This window comes from Anas platyrhynchos, chromosome 8, assembly GCF_047663525.1.
Source record: "Anas platyrhynchos isolate ZD024472 breed Pekin duck chromosome 8, IASCAAS_PekinDuck_T2T, whole genome shotgun sequence".
NCBI classification, from domain to species: Eukaryota; Metazoa; Chordata; class Aves; order Anseriformes; family Anatidae; genus Anas; species Anas platyrhynchos.
In genome coordinates, this window is record NC_092594.1 from 34331968 (window position 1) to 34346977 (window position 15010).

General features: G+C 43.9%; 2 protein-coding genes across 3 annotated transcripts; one reads left to right on the forward strand and one right to left on the reverse strand.

Moving 5' to 3' along the window:
* Positions 1-26: 26 nt before the first annotated feature.
* Positions 27-9708, reverse strand: TMEM59 (transmembrane protein 59). 2 transcript variants are annotated; one of them, XM_027462813.3, is made up of 8 exons: positions 9499-9708; positions 7237-7342; positions 5122-5216; positions 4772-4924; positions 4417-4501; positions 4000-4081; positions 3104-3212; positions 27-2384 (listed from the first exon to the last, which is right to left on the reverse strand). In XM_027462813.3, the coding sequence occupies exons 1-8, from the start codon at positions 9661-9663 to the stop codon at positions 2229-2231; spliced, it is 951 nt and encodes a 316-aa protein (XP_027318614.3). In that variant the 5' UTR covers positions 9664-9708; the 3' UTR covers positions 27-2228. The 2 variants fall into 2 exon arrangements, with proteins under 2 accessions (XP_027318614.3, XP_027318612.3); XM_027462811.3 differs by having other exon boundaries at positions 4000-4084.
* A 105-nt stretch (positions 9709-9813) lies between these two features.
* On the forward strand, positions 9814-14709 carry TCEANC2 (transcription elongation factor A N-terminal and central domain containing 2). The gene is made up of 4 exons (XM_072041950.1): positions 9814-9978; positions 10337-10474; positions 11550-11743; positions 13588-14709. The coding sequence occupies exons 1-4, from the start codon at positions 9873-9875 to the stop codon at positions 13774-13776; spliced, it is 627 nt and encodes a 208-aa protein (XP_071898051.1). The 5' UTR covers positions 9814-9872; the 3' UTR covers positions 13777-14709.
* Positions 14710-15010: the final 301 nt, after the last annotated feature.

Genomic DNA, 15010 nt, shown 5'->3' on the forward strand with positions numbered 1-15010 from the left:
GTGTCGTTATTAAACAGTGAACAAGAGACAAAACACGTAAAACTTTATTTGATCCATTTGTAGAGTTTTCTCCCTTTGTTGTAGATGCATAGGCAGATACAATGCCAAATAAAAGCAGAAGTTGTTTAACTCAAACCTAGGAATGTAAGCAATAAAGTCAGACATTTTGGAACAGAAAGGAGTTTCACATTCATGAAATCAAGTCAACATAACAGAGGCCGTACTGTACACATTTAAAACAGGCCAATAGCCGTGTTTTCCTGAAGCTGTAACACTCGCTCTGCAACTACAAGTAACAGGAAAGTAAAATACTGTAACAGACTCAACCACCTACATGTTACTTATTCAGTTACAAAAAAATGGGATTGCTAAAGTCTGTTCTGGAAAGGCGATCCAGAACAATGTAGTGCTAAGAACATGGGCAACCACTGAGCCCGTATTAACAGATTTCCAAACACCCGTTCACATACATCACATCTGATAACGCAGAACAATGCCATTCTGTGCTGGAGCAGGGCTGTGCACTGAGGTTTGCACTGCGCGAGCAGAAACGCACGGCTCAGCTGAAGTACTACAGCAGACAGGGATTTCCCATGGCTGTCACGCAGGTAACAGTGTTCTGAAAACATCACACAACTGATTTTCACGACAGTCAAGTCTAAGGCCTGTGCAGTAACGCCACCCACACACAGGTACACGCTGATGTCTGGTGACACCCAAATTTCTGGGCCACAACACTGCTCACTGACAAACTTAACATTAAGAGGTACCAGTAATTTAAGACTTCAACTTACAGTTTCTGTACATTGATACGAGCCTGCTTAAAACAAACCTCTTGGTGCTCTTAAGCCTCATTGAGGGAAAATCTGCTTGAATGCATCTAGGCTGTGGTTTCCAGCAGCACTGTGGAGGCAACAATGCACATTCCTGCTTAATGACCCCTGCAAGGCTGCATCATCTGCAGTTACACAACCACCAGTATCACAGCCAGATCAGGCACGGCTATTGAGCCATTTGTAACAGAAAGGGGACAATATATTGTATTCTCTAGAACATCAACCATTTCCACCAAATTCAGAACCTGGAGAAATTTTGTTTCTGCTTTTAAACCTGCACAGGATTTCTGCATAATCAACAAAATATGAGTTGGAGACCACGCGTTCTAGCCAGTTCCCAAATACTTAAAAACAGCCCTTTAAACAAATCATACGTCCACAAACTGTGAATACTAAGGGAGCTAGCGATAGCAATCTCAAAGAAAAGAACAGCAAAGATGTATTAGAAACGTGAGGGACACTGTTAGTTGTTGTGTTAGTGAATCACAGAGCAAAATCAGGTCACACTGCCCATGAGAGGAATGCTACAGACAGTGCTGAGCATACCATAGTCAATAATCAACCGTAGCAAAAAGCTATGTAGTCAACGTTTTCTATACAGTCATTTTTATTTGTCTGTTCTCATTTCTCAGGAATCAACTTGTTTCTGTAAATGAAGTTACAAGGCTAGAGTAGTTAATCAAGAGTGGAAAGCAGATTTTCTTCAGAAAACACAGGCTCTAACTTTACAAGCAATTTAAGACATAAAGGATAAAGTTTGACAAAATAATTGACCATGTGGTGTGTGTGTGGAAGGGTATGTCCACACGTTTTAGCAGTTTCCATCTTTCACAAACGGAGTTCTGGCCTACAGTACCTCACAAATGCTTTCCATCGTGGATATTGCCACACTGTAGAAAAAAAAAATATTTATTTTTGCAGAAAGGGTTGTTTGTGCATGGACATTAACAAGTACAAAAAAATCAGCAGATATTTTTATAATATTTTCTCTTAACTACAACAGAAAGTGCAACACTAAAAAGGCATCTCCTGCCCACTTAAAATTTCTTATACCTTTACAAAGCTAACTCGGAATGTACACATTACATCCTAGAACACACAAATAAGTTTGAAAGTGTCGTGGCAGAAGTATGGAAAGCATGCTTACAGCTTTGGTAAGCAAAAAGACACATAGCAAACACCAGTGGAACGTGATCATGTCTGGAAACAAAGTCAAGGTGTCTGAAATCTTCACTACTACCTGAAAACAAAATCCCATGACATTTGTTGATTCTGTAACTTTATTTGCATTTAAAGACTGGCTGCTAAGCTTCTTATCTGAAGAACCACCACAAACAATCAGGAGTTTCTAGCACTGTTAGAATTAGTCTGTTCATTCCAATGGAGGCTTATTTAAATTGCTGATTGAGCCAGATTAACTTTTGTAGGAAGAGGTCCTGCTTCTTCGTGTTCCTCGGTCTTGCATCTAACCACAACAAGTGCAGAGGATGGATATCTGCTCAGTTTTTGTTCATTCATGTATTCCAGATCTCCGTAGATGCTCAGCTTCTGAAATATTTAAACAGAATACTTTAAGACAAAGGCTCTTGATACTGAGAATAAAACACATTTTGTTACGCAACTACATTCTTGGTTTTGATGGCTGTAACCCTTCAACACAAGTTAGCCCAGGCTTTCTGCATCAGCTGAAATTCATGACAAACTATATTTGAGTGCAAATAAAAATATGAAGTCTGCCAGAACAATAGCAGATGTAGTGCTTGTGTACCAGACTCTTTAGCTTGCAAATACTGCGAGTCTTGCTTATTTCAGAAGCACAGTAATCTCTCTGGGCACTAGGCACACTAGCTCAGTTGGTTTCCCTCTGATCAGACTCTGCGTTGACTTTTGTTTTCATTGGTGATCCTCCTGAACGACAGCCATACTGGGTTCCACCCACACCATCCCACCCTCAGCAGAGAAACAGAGGCTGCTTTCCAGTGAAAAGCAACCTAAAAGTTCAGAGGGCAGGGCTACAAGCCAAAGACATAGCACCTGGTCCTCCTGATTAAGGCTCAGAGCACCTATCAGCCACAGGAGTGAGCAAGAATTGTTCAGATATAAAATCATTGTATAAACAACAAAATCTGTTTGCTAACCGCATCTGCAAAATGAACTTTCAAATTGTTGCCTCTCTCACAAACGTTTATTGGCCTGTAAAAAGCTGTAACATAAAAGCAATATCACAAATAAATTCAAAAGTATTTTAAATTATAAGGTAGGGTTACCTCAGACGGAACGTACTGCTCCACAGCTGTAGCTACTGTTGCACAACAAATCCAGAGCAGCACCAACACTGACAGGACAAGTGTAGTGGTTAAAATCCAACTGGAATTTCTGTAACAAAAAGAACATTACTAGACTTGATATATTGAATACAAAAGTATGGACCTAAAAAGTTCTGCTCAATTTTGACCATATGTCCTGTGGATTCACTACTTTCTAGTCTACTTCAGGCTTCTGAGTATACAATTTAGCCTCCAACACTTATTTAGTATCTGACTAGAAAGACACTAAGTCTTGCAGGATTCTGTTTATAGGGCCTTAAGCATCCTCCCACTCACAATTTCAAGAAAAGAGGCACAGTTCACTGATCCTTCATATCTAAACTTTAAAGGAAAAAGTCATCAGTAAGGGAAGAAAGAACCAACACACTGATCTTCAGCACAGCTTAAAGATACAGTGGGCATTTTCAGCCTAGACACGAGACACAACAGTGTCTTCCATATCAGAAAATCCCCAAACAAAATAAAAGTGCTTTGCCCTAAAACATAATCAGAAGTAAGAACAGGCAAAACACAGAATCGATTAAACAGTTTGCAGAAGAACTCATAAAAAATAAGTTTAGGAAACAGTCAGCATTATGTTCCACACTCAAAGCGTAGGAATTATCAACATTCTGGCCAACTGAAATGCGAAAGAGGATCAAAGTTGGCAGACTAGCTCACAAATAACGTTGGGCTAGCACAGAAGGCAGCGATAACAGAAGGTCAGACACACAGATTTAACTGCTGTGCATCCTGAAGCTAAGACTTGCAGCACTGACACGCTGCAGCAGTGCCACCACGCACAGGTAGGAGCCACCGCTACGCTCCGTACGGGGTACAGTACATGACACACATACATGGAAAGACACTTGAAAAGGCTGTCGCTTCCGTGCTCTTCAAAAAGCCCTCGGTACATCTGCGAACTTCCTGGGCGTAGGTCTGCTGAAACAGATCAGCAGAAACAGCTGTCAGAAAAGCAACAGAAGTAGAAGCCCCAAACTTTATACAGTTTGTCGGTGCAGAGAACATAAAAGGAAGCTTTTAAAATGGCCCTGGCTTGCATGTTTCTATTTCCAGCAGAGGCTGGTTTCTACCACAGGCTTTGTTAAGCGTGCATAGAGAAGTATACGTCCCAATTATATTTTAGCTTTCTAAAAATTTGCTTTCATGTGCCACCTGCAATTTCTTCCTGTTTTTTTTCTCTCTCTCTCTCTCTCCCTTGCATGACACTGAACATTTGCATTTGCTCTTCCAAATCACAAAGAACAACTTACCGGCTGTTTTACTCAGTGATAAGGATCCTCTCGTGTCTCCAGTTTCCTGTTCGAGCTGTGGAACATACTGTACTTCTGGCTTTGACTAAAACAAAATAAGGGGTTAGGAGATCCTGCTAGCAAGCTCCCATTGATCTTGATCATACACATTTTCAAAATTATCAGGGAAGTTAACCTTAAGACATACACCATTCACAGATTTTTTTCCCTTGTACCAGTGCTAAAGGCAGCAAAATACTATTGAAAACTAAACACTTTTGACAGTGCTCCATTTTTTTTTCCTGAGACTGGAAGGAGCAGAATTATATTTTTAGTAGCTAGGACACCTTAATCCTAATGAAAAAAAGACAAGCACCTGGAATATGACAATTTTGCCATCATCTGCTTGAAGGTAGAAAGTCCATGAGGATGTTATGAAGCTCTGAGCTGAATCCATCATGTCACTCCAGAACGATCTCACCAGTGTCAGAGGAAAGAGGAGATGAATTCTTGGCATCAGGGACATTAACTGCAAATATATTAGCCGGTTTTCCATTTGTTTTTATATGAAAAGGCCAGAAGTCATGTTCGTGCTCACCCCACACCCCTTGTCTTTATTTCAGTCCTTAGGAAGATTTGTCTTCCGTTTGAAGTAGTTTAAATCAGAGAAGACATGCTGAACAGAAAACAAGTAGGTGGTATTTGAAAAACATGTCATCTACTTACTTGCTCTTGCCTTAACTCAGCAAATGGCAATTGGTTCTGGCATCCAAGATGGCAAGCATATTGTTCATCAGATTGGGAGTATGCCTCAGTACAAGCTGCAAAGAAAAAGTTCCCCAAATGAGAAGATAAATTCTGCATTTTAGTTAAGAAAACATTTTCAGCATAAGTTGGATCAGAAACAAAGCAGCAGTTAAAAGACTGACAATCCTATCTGTAGGGAAAGATGTGGCAATCATTCCATGGTTAGCGTTTGCTGTGAGGTCTAACAAAGGTTGTGGAATCAGAGCTTACAGATCACGTTTTGGAAACTGAATGCAGTCAGAGCAACTGATCGGAAACGTTAAAGATAAACACAGGGTTGCAACTTGTCATTGATCCTCCTCCTGACACTGCATTTTTTCATGTACAGGTTATGTCAAATAAATATATGTATTTTAACCTCAGTGAACAGAGCTGGAATCCTAAAAGAATAGAGGAAGCTTAGGCTGACTAAATCCCTTAGAGGTAACAGAAGTCCAGGTATCACAAGAAAACTGAAGGAGCATTCTCCTTTGAAAACTGCATTGAAAATATTACTTTTTTTAAAAAAAAAAAAAAACATAAAATGAAGAACTGGCTTCATTTTTAGGTATCTTCTAGCAGTTGTTCACTAGAGATCATGAAGACCAAAAAAACTGAAATTATTCCCATTTACACACAGAGAAGCCAGTCAGACAACCTACGAGCTTAGCTCTTTCCCAGAACACTAGAGCTGAGATAGACAACACCGCAGCACTGCTTGAACTAAAGCCTCAAACACAACAGGGACAGTAGCTTTCCGAATTTCCCCACAGTGACAAACGCACCACCAAAGGCCAGAACGCCAGCAATAAGCACAGCCTCAGCAGTGAAACGTTGGAGCACAGCTCACAGCACCTGAACAGCAATTCCATGGCAAAAGTGCCACCAAACTAGTAGACGCAGAGACATCAGAAGACAGAATTGAGCAGCTCAGCCAAGATGCATCTTGCCAAGCACAGAATAATTAGTCAGGGTACCAACCAGAGTAACAGATTACAGAACATAAGCCAGCAAAAGACAACAGCCTCAGGAAGGAGAGTTAATTCAAAGTAAGCAACTGTTCAATTACCTCTACATGTGCTTTATTGCTACATCACCCTTTTTATGGCACTCTTTCTTGTATGGTTTGACAACTAGATTGACATGCTGTATCACAGCTATGCACAGTCTATGACAGACTCGAGCATTAGCCCATTTCTGGAGTATTTAATACAGTTTTGTGTCACATGAACATCTTAGCATGTCGGGCTTTCTACTTGCAGACCTTCTATCAGCTCCCTGAGACAGCCACTAGCCCTCTGATTTTTATGAGCTCCTGAGAAGACAAAAGCCTCCTTTGAGCACTGACTTGGTGCTTAATTATGTTTGAAATATAAAGGAGACCTACTTACTAGCTTTCCTGCTCTGGGTGGTTATGTCCCACCTAATCTCTGAGAGAAACTGTTCATCAGCTGCCTTACTGGATAAGTTCTACACAAAAATAATACTTTTTGGCCTGTAGAACACACATTTTATCTTCACTACGAGATTTTTGCTCTGACACAGTCAGGAGCATTTAATGGTCTACTTCAAACAAAACATACCTGTTCCTGAGGGGTTATCCGAGACCAACAGTTAAAAGGCAGACAGCACGTTACAATCTGTGTTCTTACCCCAGCTGAACAATTCACTTTCACAAACAAATTTGTTAGGAACTGTACATGGGCCTGATGTTGCACAGAATTAGAAAAGTATTGACTGGATTCTTTTTCCAGCCATTTTTTGCTTTCCATGACAAAATTTTTAAAGTGAATTTAAGTATTTGTAACTTATTTACAACTGATTACATTTAAGAAATTCAGGAAAACAGTAACACTATAGGTCATGGAAGAAGGAAAGTTGATGAGAACATACAACCCTCCAAGAAGATCTTCTCATTTCCTATATGTAACCTTCAACAAGTTGTTAAACAAAACAAGAAGCAACTGAAATAATCCCACCAATTTAATGCTGATTCTGCTCTTCCCTCCATGCACCTCCATGCTATGGTATGTTAAAGGAGCACCGAATTCCTACCTGAATCACATTCCAGTTTGGTTCGATTCAGATCGATGCCATCATCCACAAACTGGCAAATGGAGAACAGTCTGCAGCCTCGCTGGCATGCATACAGCTCCTCTTCCTGGGAAGGAAGGCACAAGAGAAGATTGCATGCCTCCATTCAAGTAAAAAACGTGAAAAAATTATGGTTTTTAGAGGTGCTATAAAAAGCCCCACACCAGAACACCATCCTTCCTCCCTTCACTGGACCTAGAAGTCAGCTAAGCTGGCAGTCTGGATGACCTGAAATAAAATCAAGCTACAACTCTTTAAGGCTGTTTGATAGCCCTTGATTTACTTCAGACAGGGCTCTCTGCTCTGTGGTAAGCCAGACCTGGAACAGCAAATCCTATTTTGCAATGCCAGTCCTACAACTCACAGCAAAGTTACGCTGCATTTTCGAAAAAGCGTTGGCTTTAAAAATAAAGACAGCGCTGTAGAAGAGTTACTGACATTCAACCACGGAACGAGCACAGTCCTCCATCGTGCAACTTCAGCACAGAACCCAACAGGTGAGGACAAAAAAAATGATTTTTTGTCAGCGTGTTACAATATATCCACCAGACTAGTTAGAAGTACAACAGATTTGTTGAAATAAAACATGAACTTCTGGCTGCCTTCAGTAGCAATGCCATGGCTAGCTACCTATGTGCACTTCCCACAAACGATGCTCTCCCTGTTGCAGGGTCACAGCCAGCCTCCTCTGCCTGAGTGCTCCAACTTCTGATCAGGAATCGGACCCATCTCAACTCTTAACTACACAGCCACTCACATGATTGCTCCCAGCCGCTTTGCAGGTGGTGAACAGACTCTGAATTAACCTAACAAAAACAAACAGACCACACCTTGCTGCATAACCCACTGTAAACGAACTGGCCATTGTTTGAGAGCACAAGTTCAGGTGCTTTAGAGGCAGAAAAGTCGAAAACGGACCACAGAACAAAACTCAATTCTGACAGCACAAGCAGGGTGGCTCAAACAGTCACACTGGTGCCAAAACCACATTCTATAATTTGATACCCAACCAAAGTTAACTTTAAAAACACTTCTGTGGCAGTCTTCCACAAAAAGTCTTCATGAAAATTGACTATTATTCTCCAACATTGATGCAACTGATTTCCTTCTACTCTACTGATAGCTTTGTGACAAATAGAACAAAGACTAATTGGAAATATTTTAGGCTAATGCTTAGGCCTAATTTCCCAGATTAGTTCCTTCTCCTCCCAATCACTGCATGGAGGCACCAAGGCATATGTCACGTACAGATCTAATGCTACCTGTACAGCACACAACGCCCTGCTACTTCCCTATGTGCAGATACCAGCACCAGCTGCTGTGTGAAAAAAGCTGATTTTAGTTTCATGTGAAAGTGAACAGAGCCCTGTTACCTAACATTGTCACTACTTTCGCTTGTCTGCTGCCCTCAAGTGAGATCTCAAAGCCAACGTAAGAATGCCCCTCATCCAGAGCTCAGACTGCTACAGAGCTGCAGCTGATAAAGCTATATATTGCCAGTGAAAAAAACAAAACAAAACAAAACAGGGGAGATGAGGTCACGGTGACAGCTTTTCCGCGTTCACAGCAGCGGTTCTGAGCTGCACAAACCTTTGAACCAACAGTGAACTCTGCCGCAGGCACCTGTATTCTTTAAATATTGTTCCACTGTCTCATCATGAGGTGGGAGAAACCCTGTGCAAACGAATCACAACAGGATGGTCCTGCCAGGCTACTCCCTGGCCACCTTTTACACTTCATCCTTCAAAATGTGAGAGTCACCCTGGCATCCTGGTTGGGGTCCTGGGCACTGTTGTAGCCAAACGAAGCAGCACCCTATGCCAAATGACAGCTGCCTCTTTGGGAACAGGAGGGACCTCTCCCCACACCTATGGAATTCAGAATCTGAGAGAAGCATTTTTTCGTGTCCTGGCTTGTAAGAAAAAAGTCACATTGCGGACATGTGCTGCCTGCATACAAATTCTGTTCGTGCTAGATGTAAAACAACCGAATATAATGATTTTCATCACCTCATTTGCTAATGCACTTACTTTGCCACATATTTCTGATTTCACAAGGCCCTACCTGACGCACCTACAGCAGGAACACACCGCGACGAGGCCGAGCCCCCTGCCCGCCCCTACCCACCCCCTCCACCGCCACCACAGCCCCTCAGGCCCCTGAGGCGGCGCCCCGCGGCCTCCCCACCCCTCACAGCCGCCGCACGGCGGGGCCCGCCCGTACCTTGGGGTAGGTGTGCAGGGAGTAGGTGAGCTGGCAGGCGCGGTGGCAGGACGCCGTGTTGCCCAGCACGGAGTCGAAAGCCTCGGAGGAGGCGGCGGGCACGGCCCGGGCCTGGCGGGCGGCGGCCAACAGCAGCAGCAGCAGCCCGAGGGGCAGCGCCGCCATCTTCCTCCTCCTCCTCCTCCCTCACCGCCCCGCTGACGGGACCGCCCCGCGGCCCTCTCGCGAGATCACCCCCTCCTCTCGCCCTCTCCTCCTCGCACAGCCTGCTGGGAGATGTAGTCCTCTCCGCCGCTCGGCCCCATACGCCTGAAGGAGGCTCGGCGCCCGGCGGAACTACACGGCCGCTTCCGGGAGGGGAGCTCGGCGGCAACATGGAGCGCTTCGTGGTGCGGCGGGCCCGCTCCCCGCAGCGCCCCCGCAGCGCCCGGCCCCAGCCCCCGGCCCTGCGGCAGGCCCCGATCGAGGCCCTCAGGGCAGGTCCCGGCGGGGCGCGGCCCCTCAGGGGACTGCGGGGGGGGGTGGGGGGGGTCCTGCGGCCCCCACGGCGGCAAACACACCTCCAAACCGTCGTGCTGTTGAGATACTCGTAGTGAAGTGTTCTTAAATTCCACAATTTTCCTTTCTAGGGGCTGTTTTGCACCATTTTCCCTTAAATTTGACGTAACAAGATCAAATATCTTGTCCCTTCTGTCTGCCCTGAGCGGCTCTGTGCTGTGTTCCGTGCCCCGCTGCGTGCCCTAATCAATAATTCACGTATTGCAACCCCATTAGTTGGGGTCCTTAATTACCACAAGACCATTCTGCCTTCCTAATTGCTTTTCTCGTTTTCAGAGAGTTGTGGTCGTGGAGGACATAAAGCGGTGGAAGTCTATGCTGGAGCTTCCTGGGCAGCCAAAAGAGAACCTGATCGAGGCTTTGGAGGAGCTGAAGAAGAAAATACCTTCCAAGGAAGTGTTGCTTTCAACAAAAATAGGTACAGCTCTGATCTCACCTGCGTGTTGTGTCTGCTTGGCTTGGCGGTACAAAAAAGACCGTTCCCCCAAGCTTTTTAAAGATAAGAGGATGCTTTACTGCATCCTTGCTCTGAGAAGTCCCCAGCAGAAGGGCAGCACCACAGAGATAGCACAGGCCTGTGCCTGGCTGCTTTCTGTGGGATTTGGGGGAGGGATGATGTGACACTGCATGGTCCCTGCCTTTCCTGCCCGTGCAGATCGTACATGGCACAGAATATCCAGTTGTGACAGACTGTCATGCTGGCTTTCTTCTTTTTGCCAGTGAGAAGATGCCGCTGTTAGGCTTCTGTGTCTCTGGCAGCCCAGCCCGTTCAGGCAGGCACTGAAAAAGTCTCAGGAAAAGCCTGAATGAACCAAACGTGACAAATGACAACTCAGAAACAAGGGAAAGGCACAGATAGCATCTCCTTTTCTAAGGCAAGGGGGGCTTTCTGAATAGAGGAGCTGCTGCAAGATCCACGGAAGCCTAACAGTGACATCTTCTGGCCAACGGCGCTACTGGTCAGAGAGAAATACCACGCTGGAAAAAGATCCCTTTTGTCTCTCAAAGGAAAGTGTCTTTGCACTGCCAAGCCTGTGTCGATTGGAAAGATTCTGTTTGTGTCACCGTGATGTTTGTGTGTTAAAACACTACAGCCATCACCAGCAACATCTTCCTTAAAGGCAATTTCAATTAAAAGAAAAAAAAGTACCCTTTGTTGGCCAATTTTAAACACTTTCACCAGATCCACTATCTGCGTAGAAAATTTCAGTAATATGTGTCTCTCCACACCTTGGTGATGTGAGAAAGTAATTTTCAGCTGTATAACTCAGTTCCTTGCTAATTGCTCAGGCAAAATCACTTGCAGGAGTCAATGAGTGAGAACTTCAGTCTTCATTCCTAGTAATTTTATATTTACCTTTGCGTCAATGCTTTGCTTGTTCCACTGACGCTGCCTGAATTAAAAATGTTTGGCTGTTTGAGCACCAGCTTGGCTGGTGTCTGGTGTATTTGGTCCCCCTACCGAAGCTGAAGGAGCTGCTGCTGTTTTCCAGGTCACACCGTGAATAAGATGCGCAAACATTCAGATCACGACGTGGCCAGCCTTGCCAAAGATGTTTACACGCAGTGGCGAACTTTCATCAAAAACCATTCAAACAGGCCCTCCATAGAAGTCAGGAGTGATCCCAAGACTGAGGCTTTCAGAAAGAACGCACGGAAGCTGCTTTGTGAAGCCCTGGATCTTGAGGTAGCCTTAATCTTTGGCTCAAAGGGTAATTCCTTGTAGGAACAAGCTGGACAAGCCTTTTTCAGTCATAGTTTCTATAAAGCTGGTCCTGCTGGCAGAGTGGGGACAAGAATTCCTGTATTTAGTGATTCTCCCCATGTCCCCATTTATCAGTGTCTTTGTTTTAAAGGTAGATTTTATTTTAATTATTATTATTAACCAAGTAAATGCGCTAATTGTAAGTGAGGTGTATATTGCACATTTACGTAACCAGCCAACAGAATAGCTGCGTATCTCCTGCAGCCAGGCTGTACAAGAAGTTAGCAGAACAAAGTTTTCACTGTTACTTATCAGCAGTTAAAACAACACTGGGACCTTCTGGGTGTTTCATATTTAAGTAATTAAACATTTGTAAATTGACATCTGTTACGAAAACACAGAGGCAAGGTTGACAATATATAAAGTGGCGATAAATACCAGATCCCTCTGGTATCTTTAAGTAAACGAACAGGATTTTACTGTAAGGCTTAATGACTAGTCTATGAAACTCTATAATAATTATCCTTTTAATTTATTCATTAGTTATCCTTTAGATGGCAAGAAAAGTGATAAGCACTCGAGTTTCAAAGCTGTGTGTTTGCTGTTTATGAGAACAACCTCTCCAACTTCCCATCCACCTGGACTGAGGCAGGACAAAAGAATGACTTTTTGTGGGAATGCCTCAGAATGATTTTTTGAGGAGTTAGTTCCCTTTTGCTAGGCTGATGGGTCAAGCTTAATTCGTGGAAGGCAGCTTTGTGCACAGCAATAAGGCTGCTGGTAAAGTTTGAGCCTGTGGGACATGAAGGCTGTGATATCACCCTCAAACAAGTAGTGTTGTGTAAGGCAGAACAAGGCAGAATCACCTCAGAACAGGACTCACCTGAAATTATGATGAGGAAAGCTGCCCTTCTGGCTTGCAGCTACCACCGTGTCTGCAGAGGGAGCTTATATCAGCATGATGAACAGCACAGATAGGACAGGGAGCCACAGAGGTCCAGCAAATGGAAAGCAGGGACACCTGAGAGATTGATGAAGAGGGAGAATGGGGGCTGAATGGATTCAGTTGAACTTCTAGTGCAGACTGGCAGAGGGACGATTTAATGATGGGTAGCAAAAAAAGAGTAAAAGTGTTGGGAAAGGACTTGGAGGAATACTGGCGCATGCGGGAATCTCCTGTATGTGAAGCATGGGAGATTCCCTGTAACAAAAGGCAGAAGTGAAATTAAAACAATTTCTTGATGGGCAGGGGATTTTTTTCTAAGCTGTGCTAAATTACAGGTTTTGGCACATGTTGAAGCAATAACTACGTAATTAACATTTAGTAAATCCCTTTCTGCGTTCTTAATTATACCTCCTTCCACACACACAGAGCCCACATTTCCCTTTATAGCACCAGGCAGAGTTGCCAAGTGTTTGGCGTGTCTTAGAGTTGCTGTTGGAATCGAGTTTAAAATAGTATCCAAGGTGCCTTATATCAGCGAGATCAAAAAGTGATCGTAATGGAGACAGTACAGCGGAGCTTACAGCTGTAGTTCAACTGGATACCCAAAGCTAGCTGCAGATTAGTTTCCTGTCGTGATGGCAAAGCGCTGCCACCCAGCTGGAGATGTGAATATGTTCCCTGCTACTGACCGTGTTGCTGTGTTCCTTAATTGCTAGGGTGGAATTAAATTGTTCTTCCTGTTGCACTTGTGATGAGAAGTAGATTTCCTCGAATCTATGCTGATTAATGAAGAAGCGCTGAAAAACACCAAACTCCAATTTCAATCAGTCGGTCTCCTTATTAAATGGAGAGATCTAATTTTATACTTTGCTGTTTTCAGATTGATCACCCACTGGCTGAAAATATTGAGCGAGAAGCTTTTCATCTCTCTTCCCGTCTCATTAGCACGCCGTATCGCAGAACGGTGCGAGCTCTTGTCTTCTCATTAAAGCACAAACCTGAAATCCGAGCAGAAGTCAAGACTGGCACGCTCACTGTCCCCGCGTTTGTACAGAGCCATAAAAAGTGAGGTGTCGTGCTTGCTGCTGAACGAGAACTTCATGTGCCTGCATCTCCGTGGAACCGGGAACCCTTTCTGTCGTAAGGGGCGTGCAGAAGTGCTGACGGTGTGACTCACTTGGCACTGCTCTATTAGCACGGCTGCTGAAGGCAAGAACTACTAATGATGAAAGTGGTGCTGTAAATCCGAGTTGGTGGAAGTCTGCGTAGGGTTGTTGCTCAAAGATTTTCTTCTACTCCGCTGTGTATTTTCCTGCTAAAAAGCCATCCGTTCAGACTCACCTGTTTGTTATGTCTGTCGGTTTGTCATGCCTCAGTTTGGCTCCATCCCTGAGATGGGTCTTCAGGTGTAATTATTTGAATAACATTTAACAGCTTTGTGCTGGGCTGATAGGAAATAGTGGGAATTCAGGGCGATTGTTCCATGGGAGGGGATTCCTAGAGGATAACTGCAAATCCTGGTTAACCATAAATCAGCCAAGTCTGCTGTAGCTGGACCCTGAATGTGGCAAGAGCTACCTGTTTACCCAAGCCAAGTGACCTCCCCTGCATTCCACAGTGAGATACAAAATGGGTTTCAGTAGTTCTCTATCCATCCTTCCATAGGCTCAGTCAGCCTGCAATGGTGGGCATTTTCTGAAACCCCGGGGTGGAAACCAAAATGCCCTGGGGTATAGGTGCTATCTAATACCTCTGCCTAATGAGCAACTCACTCAGACTTCCATACTTCCCTCAGGATTAAAATCTGGTGCTTGTTTTAGTGTAACATAAAAAAAATAAGATGAAATGAATTTTCTAAATTGCAATTAGGTTGTAAGGAAAATATTCCATGTAAAGGCTTTTTTCCTCCAAAAAGAACGTGTTTCAGAATGATTGTGTAAACAAATTTAAGCAGCAAACTATTGTATGAATTTCTCCTGGTTATTAAAAACTGAAAATCTTGCCTTTCGTACTTACTCTGATTTCTTTAGTGCCACAAGTCATCTTGTTCTCTGTGTGCTATTATTAAGGCTGTGACAGGCACAGCCTTTCTCTGCTGGTAGGCAATAAAGCGCTCTCTGTTCTCTGTGCTGGTACAAGGGACTGGCCACAAACCATTTTCCGAGTTAACAGGGGCGAGAAGTCTAGTATAGCATAAGGGAGTGTGCTTTCATCTGTCATGGTCAGCACTCTGATCTCAAGAGAGTCGCTTAAGGACAGATAATGCAGTGGGAAAACTGCCCATCAGTCTGTGTTCACATCAT

What these genes read in the sequence shown, in the direction of transcription:
- TMEM59 (XM_027462811.3), bottom strand. Translation starts at nt 9,663, where the DNA reads ATGGCGGCGCTGCCCCTCGGGCTGCTGCTGCTGCTGTTGGCCGCCGCC. An exon ending in CCCTGCACACCTACCCCAAG is followed by an intron (nt 7,343 to 9,498) that starts GTACGGGCGGGC and finishes CTTCCTTCCCAG; the next exon opens with GAAGAGGAGCTGTATGCATG. An exon ending in CTTTTCAAGTGTCTTTCCAT is followed by an intron (nt 3,213 to 3,999) that starts GTATGTGTGTCA and finishes TTTTTGTTACAG; the next exon opens with AAATTCCAGTTGGATTTTAA.
- TCEANC2 (XM_072041950.1), top strand. Translation starts at nt 9,873, where the DNA reads ATGGAGCGCTTCGTGGTGCGGCGGGCCCGCTCCCCGCAGCGCCCCCGC. An exon ending in GATCGAGGCCCTCAGGGCAG is followed by an intron (nt 9,979 to 10,336) that starts GTCCCGGCGGGG and finishes GTTTTCAGAGAG; the next exon opens with TTGTGGTCGTGGAGGACATA. An exon ending in GTGAAGCCCTGGATCTTGAG is followed by an intron (nt 11,744 to 13,587) that starts GTAGCCTTAATC and finishes TGCTGTTTTCAG; the next exon opens with ATTGATCACCCACTGGCTGA.